The sequence below is a fragment of the Micrasema longulum genome, unplaced genomic scaffold (genome assembly GCF_059751315.1).
Source record: "Micrasema longulum isolate JH-2025_06_02 unplaced genomic scaffold, ASM5975131v1 h1tg001372l, whole genome shotgun sequence".
NCBI lineage: Eukaryota > Metazoa > Arthropoda > Insecta > Trichoptera > Brachycentridae > Micrasema > Micrasema longulum.
The window spans coordinates 81,937-103,905 of NW_028278558.1; the positions used below are offsets into that span (position 1 = coordinate 81,937).

Here is a 21,969-nt window from a genome sequence, read left to right on the forward strand (position 1 = left end):
TGAGAAAACAATTGAACTGGATAGGAATAAAGAAAAGACTATTGTATAATGTATTTGTATTTATATATAAAGTGTTTAATAATCTCATGCCAAAGTATTTTATAAGTGAAATTATATTAAATAGAAATGTACATAAATATAGGACAAGAAATAGAAATAGGATAAGACTACCACTTAAGAAAAAAACAAAATCACAAAATAGCTTAATGTATAAAGGGTTAAAACTGTATGATGAGATGCCTGAAAGTATGAAGAATGAAAGAAAACTTACGGAATTAAAAAAAAATGTTATGTTTATTGTAATAATGTAGTTATGTAAGAAATATTTAATAAGTATTTGTTATAATTGTAAATATATTAGTTAATATACAATGTAATATTAACTAACTTAAGTAAATAAATAATAATAATAATACATAAAAAAAAAAAATACAATTAATACCAACGTGAATAAATGAATATATCGTTAGAACTATTTCGGTGCACTGCTGCCGGCCGCGTTACTATTTTTTTTTATAGAGACAGGCGACTCCTGCGTTTCGAAATATCCCCATATTTTTATTAAATTTCAGTCAAAATTTAATTACTTTGAATTTTATTTTACTTTTTGATCTGGGATTACCAAACAATTTTTCAAATAAAATGTCTGTTACAGGCGCACTGAGCATGACTAAAAGTTTTGCGTTATCCTCCATTTAAGGGATTTAGAAAATTCAATTTCAGATTTCAATCACTCAGATACTATTTCCCTGACTATCCGTGTAAAATAAACAGTTATATCAGTTCTGTTGGAATGATGCAAAGTGATGATTATCTGACCCCTAATCCGTCGAGTTATGCAACTCATCAATTTAAAAATGAATTACGGATTTTTATTTTTAATTTATGTCAAAAATAATGGTAAGTCATTTACATGTTTATATTTTGGTAAATTAATAAGATGGGTAACGTTATCTGATTTGGACCCGATTAACATTCGAATAGAATAATTAAATCAATGGTTCGACCTTCTGTTAGTATTTGGACATCGAGTAAAAAGTCGATAGAGATTGCGACACATTACCTTACCCCGAATAGGTTTTAATTGACGATTTTAATACTGAGCTTGATTTGGTTGTAATCGACGACATGTTGAATTTAGAATTTGCCAAATAAAATAAACGTAAGCGTTATTATTTATCGTCTAAATTTTTCCACTCATAAATATTAGAGTTCTTATTATTTACTATTCAAATTTTTCAGACCATTTCCTAAACGTCGTAAATAACTTGTGCTGGAAAATGGAAATCAATAAATAATGTTATTGTAATTCTATAACTTTTAAAGTACCTATTTAGGAGCCTTTTTTTCTCCGTGTTCAGGCGGATTGAGAATTCTGCGGGAAACAGAATCCTGAACGAGTCTTTTCAACCCGCAGGTAAAATTACCGAATAAGAAAATCGTGCGGAGATAAGTCCGCCTCGTAGCGCAGTGGTTAGCGCGTCTACCGCGCCTACCGCGCTCTAGGTCCCGGTTTCGATTCCTGATAAGATCGACATGAAATATCGATTAAAAAGGTAATTCTACACTGCAACGTTTCATGTTCCTGGACTGATACCTGAATCGTAAGGCTGATCACCCTACCTTCACGTGACAGATGACCGATGTGCGCTGCATTTGGTGTGCCGATGCAGTCCCCTAAGCACCACATGGTGATTATGATGTAATAGACATCGGACATGGTAACCTTTCGCGACGACGGAAATGTCATCGAGCGGAGGCGATCACGGTCGGGTCGGCTGGGCGCCGGACCGCATACTGCCGCATGGTCGCCACATCGCGCATCAGCCCGGGTTCTCTAGCCCCGGACGTCCGCTGGACGTGCGGCAGAAGGCAAAAGGCAGAAGGAGCCGCAGCAGTTAGCAGCCAACGAAGAAACGTGGAAATGATTTGCAAACGCCATGCGCTCCACCTGGGGAGCGGTTATGGAACTAAAAATAGTTCTAAATTTATTTCAGCAGACAGGGAAAACATCTTTGCGAAGAGATATGGAAGTCTAGGCATTTCCAGAGCTTATGACATGTCATTGGCCGGTTCGAGTGGCTTCTTCTCCTTCTTCTGACTTTCGCGAAGTAATAGAGCTGAAACTTTTAATAATGCGGGTTAGATTTATCTGGCTGAATTATTTCACCCACTAGGCGACGCGCGACCCCTGAAAACATTCATATCATGTTTGCCCTCTTTGTTCCGAAAAGTTTAGATCTTAATATCTCCCTAGGGAGTGAAATACGGCATGTCTGCAAACGTTTGGAAATACTCAAAGCATCGTTGACTAAACTGACTAAGTTTATCATTCGACATTCAGTAAGAGTTTGAGTTTTTTCAAGCACGCGAAGTTCAAACAGCTACTGATTAAAAAATGTAAATAGAACCTTCTAAAGTAAGGGTAATGACCAATAGACTAATAAACAGAGTCATTTAGTATGTGCGTTATTCTCCCCGAAGGTTGTACTCTAGTCGTATATTAGCCTAGGTAAACAATAAGACCACCGAGGTCCAGTGTCGCGGAGAACAAGTTTTCTTGTTGATTATAAATAAAATACAAATCTTATCGTCGATTTTATTCCAATCTGCATTTCAAAATATTATTCCGCTCTTGGCGAAGCGGTCGCGGTCTTCCGCCTTCCTCCGCTTCGGTGTTCAGCCCTCCGAAGAGAGACACCAGTCGTTTCTGTCTTCTGGCGGCGGCGCGGCGTCTGCGGAACTTCTTCTGCGGGATCTAGTTCCCTCCGCTCGTCCTCGTACCGCCAAATGTCTCTTCGTCTTCTTCCACGGCCGAAGTATCCGAAAACACGGATTCGCGTAATATATAATTAACAGGACAGGCGAGGATTATCGTGATTTGTGATACGGCCATTTCAATGTTCCCAGTCATATCTATATGGAAAATATACGGAGGTATGCCTAAGTATATTATATTTGTGAATGTGTGCATGTAGATTTATGTTTGTGGGTGTGGGTATGGAAATACGGGCATTAGGAATGATAATCCGGAATCAGGAATCGAATCATCATCGGGACAACAATGCTTCAATTATTTGTACGCTTAAAAAAACAAATAGCCTCTACTGTTTCCGTATTCCATTTTAAATAAATTGTTGAATCAACAAGGCAGATCTGCAAAGAGCTAAATAATGCGAATGTTTCCTGTTAAAAGACCGATTTTATTAATATATTATAATTTATTGATGGATACAGTTATTAATCAGCACAAAATAGCGCCGTGCGAAGGTCTCCCGCGACCAATCGGACTGCGCATCCGACTTGTTGCTTACTCGACTGACCGATCATGTCTTCCGTATTGTTCCACATACAAATATTTGAATCTTATTATTTGTTCAAATAACGAGTTGTGCCACAACTCGTAGTGAGCCGCCATCATTATGCATAGGGCACTGCACTGCTTTGTAAGGCACAAAGGTACGAAGGGAAGGCGCTCAGTCTTACGCTTCGAGTGCCGACCTAGGGAGAGTAAAATATTTCAGAGAAAGTACATTCCTCCGCATACCCGAGACCTTTTTAAAGACCGATTGTCATCCTATCGGCTTCACTCATACGAAAAAGCCATGTTTTTAATCAACAAAGGAGTATACTTTTTTTAAATTTCCCTTTCATATATCGCCATTTTTATTGAATTTAACTTTACAAATATAGCGAGAATCATGGCAGAAACTGTATTTACCTGTTTCACAATAGCATATGTCCATCATAATTATTTTAATTTAATAACGTCTGATTAGATAATTGATATCATTGTTGTAATATTTCCTAACTCGTCGGATTTCTTTATAAAAATCACCGAAAGATTAATCTCATCGGCAGGCGCTGTGGCACAGTTGGTTACACAACTGTAAAACTAGCGTCGCGGGTTCGATTCCCGCCAGTTGCAAAAAAAGAATCTGGTCTGGGTGTTGTGGTGTATTTTTCATTACCTCCTTCCATATTCCCTCTATCTAACCTGCTGACAACCCTCAAAATAGAGGCTAAGCGGGTTATTCTTTTGAAAAAATTTTTTTTTTCAAATTGCATGTTATATAAATTATTTAAATTTGACAGATGACAGATCGCGGGTTTATTCCAGCGCTTTACCTCGTTGGGCCCAGGTATAAGCGTGTAATAAGTAACTATGGTCGCTATCACAGCTTTATATGGATTATAACTTTATGCGAGGTTTAAGAATTTTTACTATACCATCCTTATTCTACTACTATGTCTAAGCATAATTTTATACTTGGTCTATGAATAAGGCCCTATCTGTCTTTTATCAATATTATTATTATGGATAACGTATACAGCGCCATTTTCGTAATGTAATCCCTCAAGGGTGCTTTACAAAGTGATTCATAAAAATGATTTTGTTTGTATTATGGCTTTGGAAAAAAATCATAAAAGCCCGCAGGGCCGAATTAATTAGCATGTGCGGCGATAGCTGACTGTTATTATTTTAAATTACAGATTTTTCGCTGTTCAATGCTAATCGCTTACTAATCCAACTCTTTGTGTAAATATTGAATACCTATATTATATTATTTTCAGCGAATTTTATGCGGCTTCGGTAGCATTATTCTGAGTGACGGATTATTCTTTTTGTTATTTTCTAAAAAGAAAAATTTATGCAACACAAATATTTCAATTTTGGGGGCCATGAAAAACTCACTATTAGAAAATGGGAATCAAGTTGCGGTAGAGCGTTAAGTCTAGCTTCTCCTTTAACCTGTGGAGATGTAAAACATCAGGTGCAGCGTAACTTTTTTGTTTGTCTCTTAATTTCATTCTAATTGATCACCTGAGGCCCGCAGGGCCGATAAAGCGAGGCGCCAAGGGCCGAATATCCTCTAGCTGATGCCGACCGATGCCTGCTAGTTATTGTCAATTCCTATACACAAGACTAGCCTACTTCTTTCGATTGTCTTGAACGCTGTTTTGAAATCTAAGAAAATTGCTACTTTACACTCTTTCTTATCAATACAATGTTTCCGTTGATTGCCAATATAGTTTAGTGCAGTTTCACACAAATATCTGTTTCTTAATTCAGATTGTTCACTCACTGTTTTGTCCATATAAGGGAGCCCGTACCTGTATAATTTTATGTAGGTACATATCGAAGAACTAAATAAATAATATTATTCGTCAAAACGGAGAGAAACAGAAATGTTCTCAAATAGAGGATCCGCAGTAGGGTCGGCCGATCATCGCGCGGTCAGCTGATCTAGAAACCGAGGCACAGCCCAGCCCAGCGCCAGCGGTGTCAAGTGGACAATTTGCATTCACACCGAACCAACGCCCGCGCCCGCGCACGCCACACGCCAACTTCGCGCGCAACTTTCTACTGCCTCCGCCGCGCCACGTGCCCGATATGCACGATACTGCACATGGCACATGGCACATGGCATAGACAGCGATGGACGCTCGCTTCGTCCTTCTCCAGTCTCCAGCTCATCGCTTGTATTCTTCATTCCGCCCCGGCAGACGATACTCGGCTACTTCGGGAAGCGCACTGGCTCAGCGCCGCGCGCCGCCCGAAGTTTGTGTTACGGGTATCAGTTTATTTTATTTATCAAAATGACAGACAGATATTCTACTTGAGCGCTGACGATAATTCTAACGAGCGAAACAGTTGTGAGGTTCAATCGGTTCCCGTCCGGGCGATGGCTGTTCTGAGGATACGAACGTATTTTCAATCGTATAAATAGATATTTTGTTTTAGTAATCGCGTACGATGTGTCTCCATAATACTACATAAAAATAAATAAATAATATAAATCTCACAAGGTTGCCGGCTTCCTCGACCATTGCAGATCGAGGTCAAAATTCACAGGGAACTATAACATTACATAGTTTACTCGTCCGTTGATTAGTGGTTTTCCAACAAATCCAGACTTATTTCCGAAACCGGCTTCCGATGTTTAAAAAAATGTTGAATTGTTTTCTTATGCTGGACCTCACCCAGCCCCGTCGGAAATCCCGATGGCGTCAAATCATAGGATCGTGGGGGCCAATTCGCGAAATAATGTTATCGACGAACTTGTCACGCGGTAAATTTTTATTTTCAAGAATATCGTCAATATGTCATCGTAAGTTTGACAAGAGTCAGTATTTCCAATTATCGCTAGTTCCATCGCGACAAAAAAAAACATCCGTTATTAAATAAAGACAATGGATTTAAACACTGCCTCCGATTTATTTGATAAAATATTTTATTCAGATTTCTCGCTTCGTAAATCCAAAATTAAAATGACAAAACTGTTGAATAACTATCAGGTATTTATAACCGTTATTTATAAACAAGTATTTATAACCGTTCCCTCTCAAGGTAAAATCCCTCGAGGTTTAAATACATCATTCGGCCGCTAAATTTGTATCTTTTGAAAATAAGAATTGTCAGTGATTATATTTAATTATTTATACCTGTTATAAAGTGTCGCAACGAATTGATCAAAACTTACGCCACGCGGATTAATTATTTATTTAAGACTTCGTAATATAGATTTTGCTATTTCGTTCGGGACATTGCAATATCGCCGCTAATTGAGGATTTCGACATGACATTAAATAATATGAATATAATTAGAATGATAATGAAGTTTTCCAATGTCAGATAATCGTCGCGTTGTCATATTTTCTAATCCACGGGTACCGATTTCCCGAGACGTCGCGCGTCGCGCGTCGGTCGCATTGACATTGCGCCCTGCCGACGCTCGCTAGTAATGACAATAATTATGATATCGACAAATAAGACGTTTGTTTAAAGAACTCGAACACTCCCGTCACTTTCTTCGTAGAATGCTCGCTCTATAACTGTAATATGAGCGGTGTCATACCACAGCCGGTGGTGACTAGAACACTGTCTGCATTACGAACGTACCCGCCGCCGCCGCGCCGTCAGAGTAGTGATCGCATACATAAATACAATGGAGTACAGTGTTTGGATAGTTTTACTAATTATTACTAAAGTTTTTTTGTAGAATTAAAAATTTTGAAAACGATAATTTAATTTATCCATTTTATATTATTGTTATCAAAAACATTTTTCACTTTGCGGTATGACATTTTACACTTATACGTTTTTAAATTTGTATAAACCACTTTAATTTAGAGTTATACTTCGACCGGTTTCGAGGTTACTACCTCATCGCCAGGAATTAAACTGACTTATAATTACTCGCGTTGCTAGTTATATTATAAAATATTTTATAAAAGAGACAGAAAAATGAAAGAAAGAGAGAGAAAGAAGATAAAATGAATCATAACGGGAATATTTTTAAAAGAAGAGTCGAAGTTAAATTTAATAAATAAAATAAAACTAAATCAATAATATGTCCTTTTCTGCTTACCGTCCATCAGGATTTTTCACAACAGTTTACCAACAGGGATAGATAGGGTGAAGCGGCTTTTACTATTCTCAGTATCGAACAAACACCGAGGGAAAAAGAAAACTTCTCTTATTTCTAATGGTATTTCCTTATAATACAACTGTACAGCTCGGTGCATCAACGAGTTCTCTGTATTTGTTTTCCTACGAAATGGTAGTCTTACTTCATGTTTATTTCTTGTTTTATACACATGTTCACATTGATTAAAAAAACCTTTTGAGTCAACTCTTTTGAGGTATAACCATAAGAACAAAAAACATTACATTAAAATATATTAGCTGACGTACTGTCATAATTTTTGCTTGTTTCAGCATCAACTTTATTCTGGTGTATTTATTTTTCTCAAAATTACTCTCATAGCTCTATTCTGCAGAACAGTATGTTTATTTTTTCCCCTTCAGTTGCCAAAAACAAAATACTACTACAGTAATTTATATGAGGCACAATTATGGAGTTATAGATTATCCTGCACGAATCTGCAGTTAGATATCTTCTGATTCTTCCAAGTTAACATTTATCTTCGATTTTATCTACAAAGTAAAATTAAGTTATCTGTATGAGAAGCAGAATAAGGATAAACATGTTATTCTTAACATGTTCAATCATAGGTAACCGATGAAGATACTCGATATGTAAATATATTCATTTGCACAGACATTTCAAGTATCTTCTATCTACTTTTTAAAGACAGTCGAGGAATCGGGGCCCAGGAGCATTATCCGAATAGGTGAACGACGGAGAGAAATGGTCGCGGCTCGGGGGAACCAGCTGCCTTCGTGCCCGTCCTCTCCTGCGCCCGAGATCGGCAGGATCCCGGGAGCCTCCGCGCTGAAGGCCGGGATAAAGAAAATGCGAAAAAGAAGACAGAAACCAAAATGCAATAAATATAAATAGTAATCAAAAATAGAAACCTTATCGAACGCTCCTCCCTCGAGTCCAGTAATAGAATAGCTCACCCAGTACAACACGCCGAAGTCATATTATTGACACATAATTGTAAGCGCCGACAGCGAAAGGCGCAACCGTTCGCTGTCGATGCTACGATACACCTTCGCAACCCGCAACCGCGAGTTTCTTGTCACGGAGAAATAAAAAATATCGCTCGGCTCTCAACTGAAATAACGTCCAAATTCAAGTTTTTGGTTGAATGTTTTATTCATTCATTTATTAATTATTATATGCAAAATTACATATGACAATGAATTATTTTTATGTCCCGACTCGCTAGATGAATCCGTGTCGAGTCAGGACGATGATAAACCCAATCATTCCGTACAAAACAGATACATTAACATACTGACATACACACGGATACAAAAAAATAACGTGTAATTTTAAATCAAAGTTCATAAACATATTTATGAGCGATTCAATGATACAACGGTCAAGCCATTTTCGATCTATGAGTGAATGATGGATTGAGTTTTCACTACTTCGATAGTTTTATGATTAAAAAATCTAATTTAATTACGAGTAATAATAATAATAAAAAATCTTTATCAACCGTAATATACATTGTCATACATACAAAAGATTAACAAAGGTATTCACAGTTAAATGGCGGACTTATTGCCACTTGTAATATCTTACAGTCTAACCAAAACTGAATAAAAAAATAGAATAAAAATTCATTTCGAAAATAAAAAAATAATTGAAATGAAAATAAAATACAAGCAAATGAAAAAGTTTAGAAAAACACAAACATTAAAAATATTTTCAAAGATTATGGGGTCTATTATTTACATTAATTTTATTTAATACATTTTACACTATCCTATTACATCTTTTAAATAATCATTTATAGTTATATAAATAAAAGACGAGTGATACCTACGTTAATCCACAAATTTGGAATATCCGGTGACCGGTTGTTACCGAGCATCACTCGTCTTTTAATTATATAATAAATTACAATGAACTTCCATCGAGAATTTTCACTTGCAAACTTAAATGATTCATTTATTGATTAGAAACACTTTTAACACACCTGCAAATTTTTTAACACAATTTATTTCCTTAATTTTGAGAGAGTGGAGTCAGATATTATATATTCTGACTCCACGCGTACGCGCCCTCTTTGTATAAATGATTGTTTCGTTAGTGGAATTTTTAATCTACTTTTATTCCCGGTGTTGGTATTCCTGGGAATGTGTATTTTTCCTGTTTTCTAAAATATTCAGGTCTTGATTTACAAATAAGACAAAGTTCAATTATATAAATACCCGTCACTGTTAATAAATTTAATGTAATAAAAATTGGCCTACACGTTGCCAGGTAATCAGCATTTACCATTTTCCTGACACCTATGATCCTCAAAAAGTTTATATTTTCTTATATTTATTAATCACAAATATTAGGAAGATTCATGTAAACATATTGTACCTATATTTAGTGCAGTGTGCAGTGTGCAGTGTGCTTAAGTAGAGTCGGCTACCATTATATTATCATTATACTCGTGCATGCATAGATACAGCCGGCTGTAGCTCACTCGTACCCACTATCATATTATATCGCCGAGTGAGCGCTCTCCGCTCTCCGCGAATTTCCCGCTGCCAATGGACGAACATTGGCGGGTAGGTGCCCACCGACCGACCGGTACAGACATACTCTAGTCCAATGGGTACCCAAATATTATTTCATCACACAAATTTATGTTGAAATGACTGCGTATTAACATATAAAGGGGCCTCCCGCACGATACACGCGGCAAACGTTGAACGTGCGATAAGTTAGTGTTCGTGAGGCGGTAGAAATCTGCAGCTATCGAGCGCGATTGCGCGGATGTTCACCGTCGTCGGCTAAGAGTTCTTTAGCAACTCCACCGATCACGATGAAAGTAGACCGCGATAATAAACTCGCGCATGCGTGAAAGATCGCGCTCAGCCACCGTACGGGCTGGGCGTGAAATATAGTTCCTCTCCAACCGTAGCTTATAATCTTATAATAAATTTAAAAATAAGTTGTTATATGTTAGAAAACAATGAGTTAATGTTTATAAGTCGTTAGTGTCTAGTAGTGTAGTCATGTTTTAGACAAACAGTGGAAAAAAGAAGACTATTTATTTAATAGCATTGTTTTATACTTTATTCTTAACAAAATATGTGACAAATAGTGAACAATGGAAACTTTCAAAAAATAGTGCGCCTTTAACCTTTAAATCATAAAATTTTATGTGAATCATTAAAACCGTTTAAGAATTCATCAGCTTTTGACGCGAAAGTACCTAAATTTTGCTATTTGGAACACTACACCCATAATTAATAAATTACAACAGTGCTATTAAAAGTTAACTGACATTTATTGATAAATAGATAAAATTTCAAATATCTGCCTTCTAATAAGATACAAAATGATAAATCAAACTTCTTTAACTAACTTATACAAAAAAATATTCATTTAAAAATGTGAATTGAACAGGAATGTTGCGTCTCATAAAATGAAATAATACGGACCAAAATGGACACCAAGTCGTTGGAACAATAGGCATAATCCCCCAGTCTACACACGTGCGTTTCCAGAAATTCTCCAGCAGTCTAGTGGACCATATGGTGACGATATCTACCTACTGTCTACAAAAGATTCTCTTCGGACATCTATCTCCCTTTGTTAACTATGGAGTTGATACGGTGCTTTATTTATTTACTTTTTTATTGCTTAGTTCTTGGCATGAACACTTGACAAACTTACTACTATGCTCTATTTTTTATAAATTTATTGATATCATTCTAACTTTGCTAGAATTCCATTCGTCCATGCGCTTTGTAGCTGCACGATGATTGGTTATCTAGCTTTCATATACCAACTTAAAAATACCTAAATTTTATAAATGGGTCTAGAATTCCAATCGTCTATGCGCTTAGTAGCTGCAAGACGTGTTGTAATCTTACTCCTTTTTACTATTCATATTATTTTTATTTTTTTTAGTATCATTAATACACTAAATTTATTTGTCAATTTTTAAAATGTGTAAATGGGGGCTAAATTTCTAACTGTCTATGCGCTCTGTTGCTGCAAGACGTCCTGTAATCTAGCTCCTATCTGTTATAATTTTTGATTGATTTTAATTGAAAACGAGGAACTAGAATCCCAACCGTCCATACGCTCTGTAGCTGCAAGACGTACTGGGATATTTATTAATTGTACAGCGCCCTTGAGGTGATTTTCACAAAAATGGCGCTATATAAATTATCCAACTATATGTATTAGTTTATCGTGGTCACGAGGCCGAACGCCAAACGTCGAAATCAACGCGAATCGAGTGTCAGTTTGTCCGTTTGTTCCTCACGTTCCTCACTTTTCGAGGTTTCCTTTCTTCGAAGTGATGCAAGATTAAAAATTACGATAATCCCCTATCGATCAAATTAAGCCGATGTTCTATTGGAATCGGTAAAACGATAAATAATCGCGTCGATTATTACCGACAGTGGCGCCAATCGCGATTGAACTACTCGACTGATGAATACCATAAACATCGGCTCAGATGATAGACGCAGCGATTCATCGCCAAGTTATGCTATCGACACACGACGTAACATTCAAATAAAAACAACTTTTACTGAAATAAACATATTTTTCATGTGAAATAAACGGATTTTTTTATTTTGCTGGACGAATTGTTTATTGAAATGAACATATATATCTACGCCTTGCGGTAAATTGGCCGGTGAATTGATCTTCCTGTATCTGTGTGTCTCGACAACTAATACAAAGAAGCCGTTTCTTAATCATCCTTGTCGAAAATTCAACTCGGGACAATATCTGGGAAAATATTTGTTGACGTTCTAAAAAGTATTTTTAAATGACTTAAACACGCATATAAATATGACGATTTGACGTTCTGCTGAAATGCTGAAACTACGAGTAGCATTATCGACTAAATCAATCAAGGAGTGCTGCGTCGGTTCGGGCATGTGCATAGGACGAATGGCCGGCGAATAGGTGCAGAAAACGAGGAAGACCGAGAAAGACATGGCATTAAAAAATCCAAAGGTTACTTAAAGATGGACAGGTCAAAAGTCAGAATAATCGGCGTGCGTGCATACGGAGATGTATGTATGAATGTAGAAGAAGCGAGGTCTGTATGCAAAGACAATATTATATGGCATTCTATCCTCTCTGCTAGGTCAGTTTTGTCGCACGTGTCGCTGTCGACCCGCAGAAGTCGCGTCGTGCGCGCTGGCCCTTACTCGCATTCCTCCACATTAATCTCAGAACCTGAAAGTTCTGACTGCGGCCGGAGTCAGTTGTCGACAAGACGTTGTCGGGTCGTGTCGTGTCGCTTCGCGTGTCGCGTATCGTGTGGCGCTCTATCCGCTGTAAATATTACCCTGCAAAATATTCAAGTATGTTAGTGAAAATTCTCGGCTCAGTTCGTTGGAGTTTATTTTAGAAAAAAAAAAGAGTGATATAACTATCCGCTAATTTGGAATGACCGGTGGCCGGTTTCATCGCATTCGCAGCATCTTCGAGACGAGTAAAATTATATATATTTACGGTGAAACCGGTTACTGGTTATTTAAAGTTTGCGAATTTAAGTCTTTAAATTCTGTAATGTATTATCGTTACATATACCTACTCTTCATCACGCGCCTCACACAACACACAACACACGACCCACTCAACAATGCGATTCTACACACCTAAACATGTGTACAGTGACATATTCCCAAAGAGTGAAGTGGTTATTTATTTGTTGCCGACCCGGTTGGTGCATAGCGCACCGCGTCGGAATATCGATATAGGCGAAGACGCCGATCCGCGAAAACATTTTAGTGAAAAAACGCATCTTAAATTTATGTTTCGTGTCGATCTTTCTCGGAATCGAACCCGAGACCGTGTGTAAGTTTGCGTACTTTCTCGCTAACCACCGCTCCGAGAGATAAAAATAAAAATAGAGTTTGACGGTTTTATTTTCTTTGTGAAAATCCTTCGAAGGGAGCTGTACACCGCGACTCCGCGACTCCGCGACGCGTCTTGCAGTCGCGAAGCGCGTGCTTTGTTGAAATACTAACGCGACATCTACATTCATAAAATGCCTATCGATGAAGTTTTAGCACGCGTGTGCCGAGTCGCCCGAGTCCGGTCGAATAAAGAATACAGTTCTGTGTTTGAAAGTGATCAGAATCCTGGACGAGTGTTTTTGACTCGACAGCCGCTCCTAGGTAAACATCCCGAAAGAGAAACGACCCTATTCGAACACTATTTTCCAGGTCCCGGGTTCGATTCCCGGGAAAGGTGACGTGAAATATTTGTTTTTTAAGTTGGCTTTCCACTGAAGTATTTAATATTCCCCTAACTGGCACCTGCGGCGTATTATAACTCATCGCCTAACATTCCTGTAACAGTAGATGATCGAGATTCGTCGCATTCATTTTTATTTATTTATTATAATTTACTCGCGTACACGGCACAAACGCCCCTTACAAACATGAACATACGCGAGTACGCATCGAACATAACAATGTTCTATGACAAAACTGTAAAATAATACAAAAACAATATACATATTATGTATTTATACATATTATAATACTACGCGATACATTATACCTAACGTACTTGGGTAAACAAAAATAAAGATAATGCGGATTAGGAATTAGGAATGTCATTAATTGTTAATTTGTTAGTATTGTTGCAATGTTCATTCATACTGAATGCCCTGCCCTGGGTGGCATAATATAATACACACTGTATTGGGCTTCACGACCGACGCCTCGGGTTAAAACACTCGACCACCTCGACAATTAAAACAATAAAATATTTAACAATGCACCACCGGGCACAGGGTGTAGTGTTTGTACGTGTGTGTGTGTGCGTATATGTTTTAACTATAAGCGCCCACGTGCTATGTAACCCCGGGACGTGTTGTGTTTCAGGCCTTATCAGAAAACACAATATTTAAGTTTTTTTTTTTTAAATCTGTGAGCGGGTACATAACGTCTTTTAAATTTGAATATAACGTAAGTCGCTAAATGATAACTTTACTGGAGACAAAAAATCATAAATCAGTCATTTCGAATGAAACTTAGGTGGTTTTTTTAACCAAATATTTTGCTTCTCGGAAATAATAGAAACAATGAAAACATTGGAAAAATTGTCCAAACAAATGTACACTACTGAAATACTGACCGCCTACTGACTGCTGCTGACTGACTTACGCCGTAATCCGAGGAATATGCATCTTCTTCGAAATACGCGTTATTCGAAAAATGTGTTTATCTCGTTTCTGTCGACAATTTCTTCGTTCAAATGATAGAGATAGATGCTATTTTCTACGGTAAACAATATTCAATCATAGTCTCAAATACCTACATATTTTTTTTTAAATTACGTTGTATTCAAATTAAGACGACGATAGTGTAAAAGTCGTAAATTTAATTCATTAATAATAATAATCGCAGAAAATCGTAAACACCGATAAGCAGACTTTTTAAATTACGTTTTTATGATAATAATAATTGTCGTTACTCGTCGCTATAAAAAACATTAAAAATTATAAACAACAATAATATGAAAAGTTGCGCTTTTTTCAGTTCTTTGTGTGAAGTGTATTTTTTATTTATTCATTTGTAAATAAGTATAGAAAAACTCAAAATGCAAGGAAAGGACAAGTTATGTGCAAAACTTACCAGTACCTTTCTACGAAAGTGGTGTAAGTACATTTAAAAAATATTTTTTGTGTTTTTTCTGTTTATTGTTTCCAGATTGATTTAATACAATTCTTTTACATAGTAAATTCGTGACTTTCGAGTGTCAGCTTTCGTCAATATTCAGTTATATCGCGATAGTAGTCAGTCTATCGAGTAGGACGAATACTACATCATAGGACTATTCCTAATCGGCATTTCTAGAGCATCGCACTCCGCCTTCCTCCGTACGAACAGTGGACGAATTAGAAATAACAAAAATAAAATACTTAAAACGTTTACGAAAAAGTTAAAAAATTAAAATATAAAATGAAAGAAACGGATGACAAAATAATAAATCAAACGAATGAAAAACAGACGTTGACTATTGGAAATTGAAGACAGCATTAAATTCTTACTCTTAAAACCTCATCCAGCTGACTCTGAAAAATTCTTTAACTTCAACCGGGAATTTATTTTCGGAAGAATGAGTAATTTCTCGAAGTAGCTTATTATAGATAGCATCGGGGTCCTTCGGGAGTCACTCGAGTGTCATTGGGAAAACATCGTCTTCCTTTGAGGAGCCGCAAGTTCGGCACCTTCAGTTATGGCTGCGGTTAAAGAACCGGAGAAAGCGGAGTATATTTGAACAAGTCGAGGTTTCTCATCGCCTAGGCCAATGTATGGACATCTTTCAACAGGGTCATTATAAATAACTGTCAAATAGTGGTTCCGAATGACACTGAAATTTTTCTTTGAAAATGATTTGTATAATTGCTTTTTGAACTTTAATTAATGGATCCAGTATAGATAAAGCGGCACCACCCCAGCCCACTATACCAAATCCGATCACGCTTCGGCACAGTGCAAAATATACGTTTTTAGGAAGTTTCAAGCTCAGAGTATTCCCTTATATTTGAAATCTTACCGGTTAATATGTCGATATGTGTTTCCCATCTGAGATTTTGGTCAATCGAATGGTTTCGGCTTGTCCCGCTGATTCATATTAGCATTTTTGCATTGTTGTTTCTTGTTTCGCACGTATGAATCGGCATGTTAAGGTGTAGCGGTTACCGGTTGGCCCGATTTATTTATGCTAAAAGTGAGGTATTCGGATTTGTTCGCATTGAGCGTAAGCAAATTGAAATCCAGCCACGATTGGATTATTCTCAAATTATTTTCCGCTTTTTCATAGACATTCATCCGGGGCTGGTATTCCGAACGCATTTACAGCGCGCTATAACGCGTATTTAGTACGTAAAACCGCGCTATAATTGGGTTCGGAATAGCAGCCCAGGTAGTGTCTTTGTATAGAATACCTTCGTACCGACTCTTGTTTTGATATCTAAATCCCAATTTCAATATTTTTTTACGATGAATTCAACAAAAAACATTCTAATTATTTGTTTTTTAAATATGATATTTTTTTACACCACGACAGACCAGCGCCTCGATTATGATGGGAATATGAAGAGGTCATACCTTCACCTTGACGGTATAGTTAAAGATAAATTCTCTCTAGCGATTACTAAGATACACTGCCGACCCCCCACCTTCAAGTTTTGGCTATCATCGTACATCGATATGAAACAAGGGAAAGCGTACGTCACGGTACACATATCTACGCACTGAAATGACATAGCTTCAGTGTGACGGTCTTAGTTGAAGATAAAAGTATCCCAATCGACTACTAAGATACACTACCGATCCCCCCACCATCAAGTTTTGATGTAAGTACATCGGTTTATACCGACGGGTCTAGAACCCCTCGATACGTTTATCTACGCATTAAGAGTGACAAAAATTTTGTTCCACCTAGCAATTTTTCATTTTTTTCCGATTTACTTAAATTTCTTATCGTTTTGAGGTAGGCCCTTTTAGTCTTAAAGCCTATTCAAAATATAAGAGAAAAATAAGTCAATTTGAAAGTCAAATTAAATTCTGACATAACTATCAGATTCCGAAACGAGTGGCTAGATGTGAAAACAATGTCGTTAGATTCTGCCCTATTAACATATTATAAGAGTATCTAGACGTAATAAAGTTGCTCTTATAAAAAGATTAAAAAGTTACTTTATTTTTTCCATCTGTTTGACTTTCTTCCGGAGTGTACGTATCGAGACGTTAAAGAAGCCGGCTTTGTAGTCGCTCGGTAGATAAATACAGACGATCGGTAAGCATATCGTCTTGGCAAGTGTCAAAAGTCTTTTAAAAATCCAGTTCAAGCGAGCATTTTTTTACTTGAATCGGGATTTATTGGAGTTTATAATCGCTCTGAAGTGGGCACTTTATATCACAGAAGCCCATTTAAAACATAAATGAAAACTATTCAAAATTTTAATGAAGTAAGGAACGCGGACTAATTTTTGCAGTCATTAATTGGTTCGTTTCGATCATATGATGTCGAGATGACAAAAAGGTAAAACATACCGAGGTAAGATACAGATAGTACAGAAGTTAAGTATACCGTCTCGATATGTACAGATAAAGATAACGTTCATGATTAAGGCACAGGAGGCTAAATTATTATTGTACAGAATATTCCCAGGTTCGATTTTTCTATTTTTGCGTTCTCGTCGGGAACCGAACCCGGAACCTTCTGTGCCGAGTGTTTAGAAAAATAGGCATAAGTAAAATATATTTATAGGTATATATCCGCGATTTGACTTCGCGAGGAATGAAGTAATAAGAGAACGGACGCAGCAAACTCGGGTGACAACTGTCGTCGAGCGGAGGCGATACGGTTGGCTAGGTCATATACCGCGAATGCCTCCTGTGAGCCTTAACCACGCTCGCCTCCTCTACGAGGCATCGGGTTCTCGACGTCCCGGACGTCTACTGCTGACTGTTCGTCGGCAGTTTATGTCAGAACTTCGGGACGAGAACCTGACTTAAGAGGACGCAAAGGAGTCGGCAGCCGTTAGAGATGCACGATGTCTCTTTGTGGATACCGTATGCTCCAACTAGGGAGCGGACTTAGAATGATGATGATGATGATTTTTTTTTAATAAAAAAAAAAAAACGTAATTTATGAAATAAATCTTAAGCTGATGCGCACGATTTATCGCGCGAGGCTTTTTTTGTACTTTATATTAAAAAAATTGACAAAAAATCACCAATACACATCACAATACATTAGGAGAGGAAGAGCCTGAAGCTGTTACTTCATCATATTAAAAGACATAGCGAACCGTACAAGTAATAATAATGGCTAATTACTGTTCTTTATCAAATGTTATTTACATCTGAGAACAATCGTTTTCAACATCCTCGACTGCGCGTAACACTGAACACAACACGCCGAACATATCGTGCACGTAGTACGTAGTTTATTTCCTTTTCGCGATAACTAAGAAAACCATTATGTTAACAGTAGAATATAAATATAACGAGAGATGGATTCCTTCCATTTTTATAGCGTTTATCATTCTTCTTCTGTCGGTCTGCCCGGGCCACGCGAGGGAGTCCGGACTGCGGGTGGCTGCGTTCTCCTCGCACGCCGACGTCTTCTTCTTTCACCTTCGAGTTCCTCACTCTGTCTCGGAGACTTTCGACCGAACTCGAACCGAACGCGTCGTCTCGCGATCCCGGCGCCTGCTCCGCATTCGATCCCGCGTCCCGGTGGGTCGCGCGCAAGTTTTATAGATTTCTTTATATTCGCATTTATCCGCTTACACGAATAACAAATTATATCGAAATATCTATTTTTGCGAATGTTCACAAATTTTATGGTATAATAAAGCCCGGGTTCCCCGACAAAATACTATCGAAACGGTAAAAAATGCCGACGTTCGATTTTGTAAAATATATCGTAACCGTTGAAAATAAATTGACTAATATTTGAGTCTAGATATAGAAAAAGGGTTTTTTTTTTTTTAAATGAGAGAACACTATGGCCGTTTTCATAGCGCAGCAAAAGTCTACCCGACCCGAGGAGGAGAATTTAGTAATGTACTGTTAGGGATAGAAGGTTGCGCAACTCAACCGACCCGCTGATGGATAAGGCGCGACGAGGCGTGACGACGTGCTGGAACGCCGGTGAAGCCGGCGGTCGGAAGACGCCGGCACAGCTGGTCCGGGTGGATCTGGCGGTCTGAAGTGACGCGGGCACAGCTCGCTTCTGGAAATATTAGTAAAGCACTTCACTCGTCGATGTTAGATTTTGTACTGATGTTTAATGCTGTTACCGGCACTCGCGCGTAGTATTATTACTACACAGAGTGCGCCAGGAAATGGGAAGGACAGGTAGGTAGATGTGGATTCGGTCCGAACACTCCGATCGGTCCACCGTAAGGCCGACTGATCTCCTTTAGTGAAATTTTCAAACGCGGGTAGAGACTAGATTAATAAAACGGAGAAAGAAAATAATAACTTAGATAGATCGTCACGATACACGTAAAATGGGCCTACAGCGCTAATGTAAAGGTTGCTCGCTCGAATTCAACATTTTCTATACGCATTTGTTTATCAGAATGAAAATAAATCTCGATTACTGTCACGTCACGTAAAAAGGCATCTATCTGGCTCTGAAATGTGCCGAAGTCGATACTGGAACACCGACACGACACTTCGCCAGCCGATACCAGGCGGACCTTGACAGTTTGCCGCTACTGTCACACTGCACACTCCACACTCCACCACACGCCGGTCGCCTTATACTGCGCACTGCGCACTGCACACTGCGCACTGCACACTGCACACTGCACATTGTCGCCTTCATTCGAATACAACAGTCACTAAACGGTAACTTTACAGGAAACACGGAATACATCGCAAATCAGTAATTTTGTATTAAACTTTAGTGTTTTTTAATTTGCCGAATATTTTGTTTTTACTACTAACCGCCTACTGACTCGCGCTACGTTCGTAAGTTTAATGATATTCAGATCTGAGTTAATATTAGGACATTTGTAATTATGCATGTACTTCTTTAATATTTTACAAACTATTGTCACAAACAAAATGGACAGGATAAAAACTATTTTCAAGAAAATAGTTAAGGACTGGATTTTCCTTAGTGGGAGGGATTTGAATAGGAAACTCCTCGATGATTTTCCGAATGTTTGAGTTTACTGTTTACGATATTGATGTGCCATATATGTACATATACATGTATTTTTTTTTATAAATTATTTTTATGTTTCTGATTCTATATTTGTGGTGATATACTTATGTGTATGTGTCAACAATCCCATCTCGACACAGGACTTTTAGTCCCACGGAGTTGGGACTTATGTCTCAAAATAAAATAAACAAATATTCATTTTCTCCAAAATACGTGTTAGTTAAAAAATGATTTTATTTATTTTCTCTAACAGTATTTTCGTTCTGATGGCAGATATAGATTTGATGTTATTCTGTGCGGTGAGAAATATTCAATGATAATCTCAAATACAAAAAATGACTTACGTTGAATTAAAATTAAGGCGACGACATGTACATATTGCCCGTGTACAATGTAATGTACAAAGTTATTCAGAACGATTTAGTCAAAATATAAGAATGAAACTTACCGTACGTATAAATAATATATAATATAATAAATCTTGGAACACAAATGGATGAACATCTCTGCTGGCGAGCTCATACTAATGAGTTAAGCCGCAAAATATTTTTCAGTCTACACTCCCTAAGAAGGTTGCAAAAATTCTTACCTATTAATACTAAATGCACCGTTGTACAAGCATTACTACTACCCATTCTAGATTACGCTGATGTTTCCATGACTGATTTAAGCTGTGACCAACTTGATAAACTTGAACGACTTCAGAATACATGCATATGGTACATTTTTGGTCTTAGGAAATATGACCACATTTCTGATTATCGTAGGCAACTGAAATGGCTCAAAATTAGACAGCGGAGAGACTATCACCCCCTCTCACTTCTGTTCAATGTACTTCATAGTCCTAACGCTTCTATATACCTGCGTGAAAAAATCCAACGCTCATCAGTTCATTGTTTACCTCTTCGTTTTAGTAAAATTTCTAATGTAACCCTAACGGGTTTTTTAAAATTGTAAATAAATAAATAAAAAAATACTCGAGGCACTTAATACCCATCCCCAATTCATCTTTCTTCTCTAACGCATATAGTGTCCATGCGGCTCGACTGTGGAATCATCTCCCATCCACCATCAAAGATGTTACTACATTATCTCTGTTTAAATCACGTCTGAAGAAACATCTCCTTTCTCTTCCTTAATCTCTTCATAGTATAGTGTTATTTAAAAAAAAATATATATAAATATATTTATTTTTGTTAATCTTTGCTTTTAATTTTTGTATAAAATTGTATGATTCAATATGTCCATGTATTTATAATTTTCTCAAACTGAACGGTTTGGGTGGGTAGGCAGGAAGAAATTGCCTTAAGGCAATATGCCCGCCCTTATATGTATATTTATTGTGTATGTATATAAAGTGTCAAATAAATTAATAAAAATAAATAATCTCTCGTCCCTCCTTTCCCTTTTCCTCTTTTTCCCATTGAGAAATAGTTTTGATTTAAGGTTATTTATAAACAAATACGTTTATTTCTATTTTTATATATCTTTAGCTTTTTAATCTTTATTTTCGATTGAATATGTTCTGTAACTTGAATTATAAAAATAAAATTTTTATTTTATTGGTTGGTTGGAAGAAATTGCCAGTTGGCAATAAGCCCGCCAACGTACAAATAACATTATGTACAAAAAGTTAAATAAATAAACTGCCCCGCAACTCGGCGACAAGCACCGGATAGGAGCGGAGGGGAGCGGAGGGGAGGTTTCCCCTAATTTGATGTGGAACTTGTTTTATTTTCTTCGTGTGACTTTTCGCCCGGTGTATTTCTTTTGTTCAAAAATCGGATTTATTAAACACCAGCTGCTTTTTATTATCATTGTGGATAACTTATACAGCGCCATTTTTGTAATACCTCAAGGGCGCTTA

General features: G+C 37.3%; 1 protein-coding gene across 17 annotated transcripts in view; it reads left to right on the top strand.

Moving 5' to 3' along the window:
* Positions 1 to 21,969, top strand: part of LOC148275635 (scavenger receptor class B member 1-like) — a 169,881-nt gene that overhangs the window by 44,771 nt on the left and 103,141 nt on the right. The window contains exons 1-2 of one of the 17 annotated variants that reach the window (XM_088235411.1): positions 12,648 to 12,754; positions 14,945 to 15,063. The exons of 12 other annotated variants lie outside the window; for them this stretch is intronic. In XM_088235411.1, coding sequence (XP_088091537.1) covers positions 15,006 to 15,063 — 58 coding nt within the window. In that variant the 5' untranslated portion in view covers positions 12,648 to 12,754; positions 14,945 to 15,005. Of the gene's footprint in view, positions 1 to 12,647; positions 12,781 to 14,812; positions 15,064 to 21,969 lie in introns of those variants that run through there. 4 more of the 17 variants (XM_088235412.1, XM_088235414.1, XM_088235413.1 and 1 more) reach the window with 4 other exon arrangements.